This window comes from Suncus etruscus, chromosome 4 (genome assembly GCF_024139225.1).
Source record: "Suncus etruscus isolate mSunEtr1 chromosome 4, mSunEtr1.pri.cur, whole genome shotgun sequence".
Classification (NCBI taxonomy): Eukaryota; Metazoa; Chordata; class Mammalia; order Eulipotyphla; family Soricidae; genus Suncus; species Suncus etruscus.
The window spans coordinates 45,094,421-45,105,928 of record NC_064851.1 but is presented as its reverse complement, the minus strand read 5'-3'; the positions used below and the strand labels follow the sequence as shown (position 1 = coordinate 45,105,928).

The following is an 11,508-nucleotide window of genomic DNA, read 5'->3' as shown; positions in this document are numbered from 1 at the left end:
GCAACAGCTCTCTGAATGTCTGAACTCTAATTCACCACACCCTCCACAAGTTTCAGTGGTAACATATCAGCAAAACAAGATCCTTCTGCTCATCCATACCATTCTCTCTCCTCTCCCCCTGGGAACTCCAATTTCTAACATGTTTTTGTTTTTTCTTTTTTGCTACACCTGGCAGTACACAAGCATTACTCATGGCTCTGAGCTCAGAAAACATTCCTGGCAGGCTCAGGGGTTGAGGGGTATATGAGATGTCAGGGATGTTTAAACCTGGATCAGCCACATGAAAGGGAAATGTCCTACCCACTATGCTATTGCTCCTGTCCAGGAGGAGCTTTCTTTTCTTTTCCAGTTTGCTTTATATCTCACATTTGAGAAAAACCATCTAGCAATTGGTGCTGTATGATTGCCAACTTGTATGTGGCCGGCCCAAGAATGACTCCCAGCATCCCATATGGTCCTTTGAGCCTGCCAGGAGTGATTCTTGAATGCAGAGCCAGAAGTAACACCTGAACATCACTAAGTGTGGCCCCATACAAAAAACAAAAACAAAAACAAAAAAACAAAAAACAACCAATCATCCCATCCATTTTGTTCAAAGTGACACGATTTCATCATTTTTAATGACAGTAATATGTAGCTAGTTTAGATAGTCATCAAACACTTGTCTTCTGAAAATACACCTTGCTTATGTAAACAGACTACATACAAAACAATTTTTTCATTACCTATGATGACTATTAGGTGAATATTTTTCCAGAATATGAAGATTGATATTCTAACCTTTATTTGGGTTTATTTACTTGTTTTAATACATACACAAGAGTTAAGAATAAATGAATGTGGGGTTGGAACTATTGTACAGTGGGCAGGGTGTCCAACCTGGGTTTGATCCTTGGCTTCCAGTATGGTCTGGAGCCTGCCAGGAGTGATTCCTGAGTAACCAGAAGTAACCCCTGATAATCTCTGGTTTGGGCCCCAAAACCAAACAAATACATAACAATCTAGGGCTTTAATTTTTTAAACACTTAGGCAAATATATAACTTTCAGAATCCTACTCTAGCTCATCTCTTTAGTATTATCTCCTAATACTCTTTCCAGCCTCAATGTATGTTCTGGTTATCACTTTAACATGCTGTCTAGAATTCCTGAACAAACTAAATCCCTCCTCAGTCCTGAAAGTCACAATTAAAGGATGCTTCAAGTGATAGAATAAAAGTATTTTAGAATATCTCCATAATCTTTATCAGTTTTCACTTAAAATCAAAACTTTTAAGATTTTAGGGTATGGAAATTAGTTTTAATACTCTTTTATAAACTATCTCTGAAAAAATCTATTAAAACATTTCCATTTTTATTGATTATAACTCTAAGTAAAAGTGCATCTTCAAGGTCAACACTTCTATTAGTTTGCATCTCTGAAGCATTTTCCCCCCTTCTTTCCCTTTTTAGCAATGCCAGGCATCAAATCCAGAGTTTCATATATACACACAAAATATTTTATCACTGAACCACATTCCCAACCTTCTTTATGCACATTCTTTAGAAATTCTGAATCAGTACTGGATATTATTTTCCCTTTCTCTAGTGCTTTCTTCTTACAAGGAATCTGTAGCTTTTCCCTCTGGGTTTCCACAATTATGACCACATGCAACTGTTATCTAACTAAACAGTAGTATAAGTGTCATTTTTTTTTTTGTTTGTTTGTTTTGGGCCACACCCATTTGATGCTCAGGGGTTACTCCTGGCTAAGTGCTTAGAAATTGCCCCTCGCTTGGGGGGACCATATGGGATGCCGGGGGATCAAACCATGGTCCTTTCCTTGGCTAGCACTTGCAAGGCAAGACACCTTACCTCTAGTGCCACCTCACCGGCCCACTCCAAAAAAAAAATGTCATTTTTTTTTCTTTTACTTTCTCCACTAGAGTAGTTTCAAAGGATTCTAAATCAATTTACTCATGATTATAATAATATCAAAAGTATCTCACAAAATTGTGGAAATTAAATATTAATGTCTGTGGGTGTACCCATTTGAGACCCTAGACCCACCCATTTTGGGGAGGGGTCTTGGGAACCGGATAGTAGGCGTAACCTTACCTGCGAGCCCCTCCCATTCCTGGGAGGGGTCTGGAAAAGGTTAGATAAGGCATGGACCAAGGGAATTCGGCCCTTTTGGCCGTTCCTTTCTTGGCCCGGCTCGGCTCCCTGGCTTTTGGATCATGGGGCCGCATGGAGCCCAAAGGAAAGATGGCTGAAAGGAGTTTAGATGCAGGGCCAAGAATAACTATTGCTTAAAAGGTTATGAGATAGGCCACACACATGTGGTGAATAGGGCCTGAATAAAGATGATTCTTCCTAAAGCCTGCATGTAAGTGAGTCTTGATTACACCGATCACCTGGGCCTGGAATTCGCCAGCTGGATGGGGATGAAGCCACGTGGCTGGGGCCTAAGCACAAAGGCCTCCATCCATCGCCATCCAGCCCCATCGTTAATTATTTAACACAACAAATGTCTATTTAAAGCACTTACATAGTGTCTAATGTATAAATGCTGAACAAATATTAACAATTATTTTACAGTATACTGGTCGAATGAAACACTAGCTGAAATAATGCCACAGAAAAGATTCATAGATGAGAAGTTCACGAGAATGTGATGAGAAAATACATATATCTTAAAATTACCTAAATAGTCATTTCCTAAGCAAAATGTCTCCCTTATTATCTATATAATAAATATATTATACTAAATTACATACAGTATTATAAGATAGTATAATATATAATACATAATATAAAACAGGATAGATTTGAAATGGCTACTGTTTCTGAGAACCTAAAATTGAAAAGAAACAAAATTCCAATAATAAATTTGTAGATTTATGAGGTAGTTTATTAAAAATAACACAAAACAATTTCACATTTGGAAAGCGTCTTGGGGGAAATCTGTGCTGTTCCTATCATATATTACTTTTCTGCACCACAAACATCTATAAATATATTTGTTCTTAGCTTTTATGATAAAGATTAAATGAAATGTGTTAGGTGGTAGAAATGACATCAAACTATAAAATTCAAGCCCTCAAATTGGTGCAGGACTTTGAGCAGTCTATTTCTCTGAGCTTTAGAGTCCATCTTTGGAATTTAAAGGGATTCACTTAATCTCCAAACTCTCCTCATCAGTAGCATATGAAGTCCTAAAAACATGTATAATCTGAACCCTTTCTTACATGGTTTTCTCTCTCATTAAGAAGTGAAGTTTTGTTGGTGGGGCAGACAGGTGGGAACCAATTGTACTTAAGCCCCTACCTAGAACCAGTGCCTGTGTCTTGAAGAAAGAAGTGCTACGTGTAGAATTTCTAGTCCAAAAGAGTAAAGAAAATCTATGATGTTACAGTTATTGCTAATGTTGACACGACTTGTTCCTATTTAAAACAAATGACTGTGCAATAATATAATCATTAACATTTAATATACAGTTTCTCTGTAATGTTGATCATTTCTTGAGACTGTTATTAATCTAGAAAAGATTTCCTTGTGACATATTTAAGAAAAAATATTAGTTATAAAGCTTTGAAAAAAACTAAATGGATTCTATTAAAACTCATCTTAAGGGCAATATTTCCCCATAATGGGTGGTATCTAGGAGTACATTCTTTTGCGGCATTTAGTAACAAAGATCTTTTTTGATGCCTTGCCACCACAATTATGTATTAAAAGACAATCTGAAAAAGGAAATAAGGGAGTATACAGATACATAAATAAATCATGCAAATAATTATACACCCATGCAGTTTACCTAATTTACTCATCTACATCCACCCTTTTCAAGTTACTGTTTAGTACAGGCTTACTGCAAAGTAGTTTCAAACCAGTCTGACATGAAATAAGGTATATGGAAAGTTTTCTACTTCTCTTGAATAAGGGCAGATGTTTCTCTCTGGATGTATCTCCAAAAGAGTATTACAGGGAGTTTCATTTCTGTATCTGTAGAAAAGTGACTGAAATTCCAGATGCATTTATTTCACAATTTTCTGACTAGTTGGTAAAGTGTTTTCCAATGCTCAATATCAACCTCAACCATACCAGCCTGAGCTTGAATGTTTTTCACAGATTAACTCTACATAAAGGGACACAAGCAAAGAAGGTTTTTTTTATTATCATATTACTATCTTACCATATGCAGAACAAAAACAAAGGAACTGACCTATTTGTGCATTCACATTTTAAGTTCTTGAATGAAAAGTGAATAAATGGCTATCTAGGAAAGAAAAACTTAAACAAGGTTTATTTTACAAATTGTCTAATTATGCTAATAATTATAGAAAACATGCTCAAAATTTTTAGAAAAATTTTATTCTACATGTAATATGTTAATGAGCTATGTTTATTTAATAAATTATAAAGACTGCCTCAGGACAGTTTATCTCTAATGCAATTATTTTGATATGATTATTAAAAAATAATGGGCGTCATAGTTCACAATTTTCCAGTGTTAATACTTTTAATGCTGAGTTTCCAGTTCCAGAATTGTCCATTCCCCTTGGGGTGAACAATCTTCGGAGGAAAAACTCGCCATGGTGATGCTTGCTGGGGAATCATCAAGTGGAGATGTTAGTTCATTCCATTTGCTCAAAGTGTCAATATGTGCTTTACCCTGAGGTTTTGAGTTGTCACGTGCTAAAAGTAGTGTCTGATTGATTAGATACTGTGCTAAATTTAAGTCTTCAGGAACAGAATTTGTAATATTTAAGTTAGAATTCTGTTCAGAAAGTAGCTGCTTTAGCAGTGTCCAATCTTGCTTTGCAAAATGTTGATCATCTTCAAAATCCATGTCTGTCACGTGTGTTTCTGATTCCATTTTCTGCTCAAATGCTTCAATCACATCCATCTCATAAATTGGAGACAGGGTCTTTGAAGGACGATGGCCATATATGCAGGATTGTGCCAGTGTGTCACGATCATCTATGTCTCCTGAAATAATTCATAACACTACACAATGTGAAAATTGCACATGTTGGTGCCCCTCCGTCTTGTAGAACAATATTAACTCAATGTAATAGTTATAGCTAAAATAAAAAACCTCACATAGAATCAGCAAAATAATATTGTACAAACTTGACAACATTTTTGAGGCATTCCTGTTACTGAATTTAAAAGAAAGCTCTGGAGAGATGTTCAGTACCAAAAACCACATAGGCAACTAACAATTCCACAAACTTTAATTTGAAAACTTATGATACAGGAAAAATATAATTTAAACGTGAACATGAATATGCACATATACCTAATTCACTATAATAGAAACTTAAAGAGAAAAAAAAAAGGCTATTTGATAGTGATTTTATGGTAAGTCAATTCCAAAGGGGAATAAATACATTCTACATAAAGCATTTATTCTTTGTATTTATTGCACATGCACAGGAGGATGCAAGCAAAGACAAACAAAAAAAAATAATACAGCTTTGAAGAGTTCCCTATTCTTGTCATTTTGTTTAACAAGGACCATTTAATCCATACTTTTCAGGATTTTTCTTATTTCTGATAGACAATAGCTCAATCAGTAACTACTGTATATTGTAAGTCATTAGTTTAAATTCCTATTATAAAGAAGACAAACACAAAACAGACAGGAAACCATGTGAAAATAAGCCTAGACTTTCCCCCATATAGCCTCAACATTTTTAAATATAATCTCTTTTAGGAAATTCATCTTTCATTGAAAACTTTAGAATAGAATTTGTTATCCTGAAAGTCTTAATCTCTGCAAAATGTATATAAATTATAATATAGTTAAAATATTTCAGTTATTTTAGTTATTACTATAGTTTATTGCATAGCCCTCTTAGATATATACTAGCAAATCCATAAATCATATATAATGTATAATAAAAATTCTAATAGATAAGAATTCCTATATCAGACATAAGCAACTAAAGAATCTAAGTTTTTCTCTTAAATCTTTCATTTAGGATTTCTTAGGCTAGCCAAACTGTTTACTAGAGATTGAGTCTTCACTATAATTTTAATGAACTAGAGTATATAATTTTCATAACAATTAGAAATTTTAACTATATCACTTAAATTGGATTCTGATACTTATTTTTTTAAAATATAATATTTAGAGACACAAAACTTTAAGATTCTCTAAATTCATTTTTTATGGGTTTAGAATTTCTATTTCTGTGCATTACCTGCAGATAAAGCAGTATTAGCTTTTTCGGTAGCTGTTGAATGGCTCTCTTTCACTTGGGTTTCCTGAGGCAGATTATGACTCTGGCAGGAGTCTATTGATTTTGTAGAGTTGTTCTTTGGTATGCCAGAATTTGGTTCTTTTTGATGAAGCTCCAAATGACATGGTCTTTCTTGAGATTTTATGTCACCGTCTAAGAGCTTGTTACATTGTTGAGTGTCATTATTCACTTCATTTCCACCGATTTCCACTACTTTCTTATCTTCTGGAAGAAATAGTCTGCCTTCTTTGGATAGGGCATCCACTGCATTCTTTTTTTCTATGGCTAACGTACTTTGCCTTTCTTTTCTTGAAGGGTCAGTGTTAGAGTGATCCCAGAATGTGCTTTCACTATTGCTTTTATCTTGTTTACATTCTAAGTCAGCAACTTCTTTTTCTTTCGAATATCTGGTCCTTTCATGAGTCTCATGGACAAAGTTGTCAAAAACATCAGACGGTGAAAGACAATCTACAGGAGGTTGAGAAGGAGTCTGAACTTCCCCTTCATCAGATCCTAATTCTTCACATTCATCCACTGAAAGTAAAACTGACCTTTTAAAAATTTTAGTTGCAGAAAATTCACGACTTTCATTTTCCGCTGCATCTTCAAAGGCTAAATTAATTATTCCCTGAAATTGCTGAGGAACATGATGAGATGTAGAAAAATGTTCTGTAATGTTTTCTGCTTCAGACCTTTCATCTTCTGTCTCATCTGCTGAAGAAGAAATCTGATCTACTTCCTGAGCAAACTGAACACTACCTCGTGGAAGACTTTCTTTTTCTCTAGGATGGAACAGTGTTGGTCGAGACCAAACATCTGGCCTTTTCCGAGGAAGCTCCTCATCACTTGTTGAATTAACTTGGAAGAGGTCATTGCTACTTTGTTTTTTCATTTTCACTTCAATTCTTAAATTACTATCATATGCTTTTAACTCTTCAGGAGTACTAGTGTCACTGCTACTTCTTCCAAGAAAATCATGGCACAACATGGTGCCACATTTAGAAACACCTCTGTCATTTGATCCATCATCATCCTGAGAACCTCCAGCATCATAGTCTTCTGACCTGGGCTTTATATCATCCGAAGATGTTGTAGCACTGCCAGTGTCAGATTCAGGGCTTTCTCCCTGATGTAGAACATTGGCACTCACATTCCAGTGACTCATGAATGGAGGGTCATGGCTCTCTGGAGTCTCTGTTGTTTCCATGTCTTTAGGAGAATTTTCCCCTGATATTTGTTCAGAAGAACACTTGGAAGAAATATTAGTACCTGCTGTAATATATTTATTGTCCTTTAGAGCAGAGTTATCAGACAAGTGATTAGAAATTCTTTGTTCTTTTACATGAATTACAGTTTTTCTGTTGTCTTGAACAGAACTTAAGATACCATTTGTCCTCTCAGGAATATATGATGATACATTTTTTACACACTTAATGCTTGATTTTTGATTTATATCTTTCTTCCCCACTTGTTTCTCCCTGTCTGATATCGAATATATTTGTTCTGCATTTGTTGAATCTAAACCAAAAACTAGATTAGAGTTCCAGGAGTTTTCAATTGGACTTGAAACTATGGCTTTTAGTGAGGTGGTGCTAGAAAAATTTGAATCTACATTACCACTCCTATCAGAATGATAATGTGTTCCTTTGTTAGTGGTATCACAAGGATCTTCTATAAGGTGATTAGAAATTTTTGGCTCACTCTTATCTAAACAAATCTGTTTCGATTTTAATTCAGACTTTATTGATTTATCCAGATTTGGAATATTTTGACTTTCTAACACTAATTTCTCTTTCTTTTGATTATTTAATGGCATTTGTGGGTCTGGCCTGCCTGACTGCAGAAATGTTTCTGTACCACTGGTTCCAGAAGTGAGACTCACTGAAGGTTTGTGAGGCTTCTGTTCAGAAGTATTGTTTTTATTATTATTATTATGTATCTCTTGAAGCATATTTCTCTGAGAAACAGATGTTTCACCTTTTAAACGTCTTTGAGAAGAAATGTGAGTTTTTGCCTGTCCAGGAAGCATTTTCTGTTTTGAATCTTTATTATTCAAAGTTTCACTTTTTTTGGATTGACTTAGATTTTTAGACATTACAACTAATTTTGCATTAGCCTTAGGCAAAGTTGTATGTTCTTGCTTGACAGTTTTTCTTTTGGGTGTTTGTTTATCTGTAGTTCGACTGTGGTCCAATTTTGTCACATTTTCATCACACTGCCTTGAAGAGATCGAAGATTTTACTGAACTGAATGATTCCCCTTGGGATCCTAAGAAAAGAAAATTGAAAAAAAAACATATTTTACATTTCTTTTTTTTGTTTGTTTTTGTTTTTTTTTTTTGTTGTTGTTTTTTGGGCCACACCCGGCGCTGCCCAGGGGTTACTCCTGGCTGTCTGCTCAGAAACAGCAGCTCCTGGCAGGCACGGGGGACCATATGGGACACCGGGATTCAAACCAACCACCTTTGGTCCTGGATCGGCTGCTTGCAAGGCAAACGCCGCTGTGCTATCTCTCTGGGCCCTACTTTACATTTCTTGACTAAAATTCAATTAAACGATTTGATTGAATGTTGGAGTAAAATATTTTAATGATAACAAATCTAGGGACAAAGAATCAATCATAGATTACAACTAAGTGACATTATAAAATAAGCAAAAATATTTTTCTATTACAACTATAAAAGGACTACTCTATTGTAATACATCTTCATTCCTTAAGGAAAAGGTGTGATGGGAGCTGGAGAGATAGACCACATGCAAGGCACTTGCTTTGCATGCAGCTTACCTAGATTTGATCTTCAGTACCTCATATGGTTATCCAGGCATTGCCAGGAGTGATCCCTGAGTGAAAAAGCACCACTACAGGTGGGCCCAGACAAAAAACAATTACAAGCCTGATGTTTATCAAGGCTGACTGGGTTTGTATAAATATGTATATATACACATACCCGAATAAAGATAATTTTCTTATAAGAAAAAGAGCAGGTAGAGTCTTAGCATTTAGGAGGGAAAAATGACTTACATCTAGCTAGAGTGGAAACTAAAGCTGGAGATAAAAATATGTATTAGGGGCCGGAGTGGTGGCACAAGTGGTAGGGAGTTTGCCTTGCGTGCGCTAAGGACCGCAGTTCGGTTCCCTGGAATCCCATATGGACCCCCAAGCCAGGAGTGATTTCTGAGCGCAGAGCCAGGAGTAACACCTGAGCATCACTGGGTGTGGCCCCAAAAGAAAAAAATTCATATTAAAGGCTGGAGTGACAGTAAATAGATTAAGGCACTAGCCTTGCACACAGATGACCCAGATTTTCTCTCTAGCACATATATTGTCTCCTGAACACCAAAACGAATATCCTAGGATTAAGTCCACCAGGTGTGGCCCAAACCTCTCCCTACACACCACTAAAATGAAGTACTGAAATTATTGCATGTTTTTCTCAAACATGAAAAACAAAGAATTCATTTCTTTTTACTAGGTTCTTGATAGCTCATTATTTTTAACAACAGATATTTAGCAGAAATGAAAACTGATGACAAGAGGGAAAGCAGATCTGTTTATAAGTTCAAGTCTTTGAGATGACTAGATTTTGAACATTTATATCTAAGTATCTAAAATGTTATACTATTAGCTATTGCTAGAACAAGAATAATTTTGCTTTTTATTTTACTCAAATTATTATTTAAGTAGTTTAGTTTTATAACAGCTCATCTATGTGAATGCTTAATACATATAGTAAATTCCTTAGATATGGAAGAATATCAGGAATGATCCAAGTTCCAGAAAGTTCTTCCTATGTATTATTGCTTTCTAGACTATATTATTTTTAAGAGCTCTTTAGCAGCAGAGTATTTCTAAAGCTATCAATGAAACTTTGAAGAAATGTGGGTATAATACACAAAAGAACCAGAAAAACAAAAACGAATGAATTCCTAAATTATTTCATAAAGGAAAAAACCTCACTTGACATCCATGTCTGAAAGTAAATGAATAAAATCTTAACTCTATAGAATAAAACGAATACAAAGTTAGTGAAATCAGTTATAATTTGCTTATTTCCAGCTAAAATTCCAAATGGGTGTTTTGCTTAACCAATTTAAAACAGGCGGAAATGTAACAGGACTATTTTATATTTTACCCTTACCCTGAGTTTTAACAAGGTTGGATGGGCCATTCTTTGTCCTGGGCTGAGTTACAGCATATCCTTTGCCAGTTCCTCTTTTCTTTAAAATTGCATGTGGTACTGGATCACTGTGTCCTTTGATGATCTTCTTTAGTACACTAAGAAAAATGATTTGCATTCATTAGCAAACTGAGATTACAAAATATGAACTTTACAGCACTCATACCAGGACATCTTTTTTCTCATGTAAATAAAAAGTATTCCTGGGGCTCAAGTGAAAGATAGTACAGCCTGCTTTGCATACTGCCAACCTGAATTCAATACCTGGGGACATATAGATCTTCAAGCCCACAAGGAATGATACTTGAGTGCAGAGCCAGAAGTAAGTCCTAAGCACTGCAGGCTGTGGCCTCCAAACCAAAAATCATTAAAGATATTCTTTTTCTGAAAATAAAAATCACCTGAGGTTTATATGTTTTTTTTCACTTAAATACTGTGTGAACTTTTGAGAATTCTTCTACTTTTTTTTTTTTTTTTTTTGGTTTTTGGTTCACACCTGGCAGCGCTCAGGGGTTACTCCTGGCTCTATGCTTAGAAATCGCTCCTGGCAGGCACAGGGGACCATATGGGATACCAGGATTCGAACCACTGTCCTGCATGAAAGGCAAGAGACTTACCTCCATGCTATCTCTCCGGCCCCTCTTCTACTTCTTTTGAGTAGAATATACTATTTTTTTTTTCTTTTTGGTTTTTGGGCCACACCTGTTGGTGGTCAGGAGTTATTCCTGGCTTTGAGCTCAGAAATTGCTTCTGGCAGGCTTGGGGGACCATATGAGATGCTGGGGTTGAAACCTGGGTTTGCAGAGTGCAAGGCAAATGCCCTCCCTGCTGTGCTATCACTCGGGCCCCAGAATATACTAACTTCTTTTAAGTTTTAAAATGATTGTGTGAACATTAAATATAATAAAAATACATAAAATTACTATCTAGAAATGAGAATTTAATTTTCAGCAGTCAATAATATATATGTAGAAAAATAAATGAAGATTTACCCATTATTTAAATTAGTTTCTTGTTCATGAATGTTTCTTTTATTAGGTGTTCCACTGGCAATTTTGGAAACAGGTCGAGATTTTACTGCTGTAGATTAAGAATAAGTG

At 35.5% G+C, this 11,508-nt stretch overlaps 1 protein-coding gene across 1 annotated transcript in view; it reads right to left on the bottom strand.

Annotated features, from left to right (window-relative positions):
• Positions 1 to 4,131: 4,131 nt before the first annotated feature.
• The window catches only part of BTBD8 (BTB domain containing 8), a 99,942-nt gene continuing 92,565 nt past the window's right edge, over positions 4,132 to 11,508 (bottom strand). Inside the window, exons 15-18 of the mRNA XM_049772306.1 lie at positions 11,401 to 11,488; positions 10,370 to 10,506; positions 6,193 to 8,499; positions 4,132 to 4,972 (exon numbers count right to left, since the gene is read on the bottom strand). Coding sequence (XP_049628263.1) covers positions 4,503 to 4,972; positions 6,193 to 8,499; positions 10,370 to 10,506; positions 11,401 to 11,488 — 3,002 coding nt within the window. The 3' untranslated portion in view covers positions 4,132 to 4,502. The remainder of the gene's footprint in view (positions 4,973 to 6,192; positions 8,500 to 10,369; positions 10,507 to 11,400; positions 11,489 to 11,508) is intronic.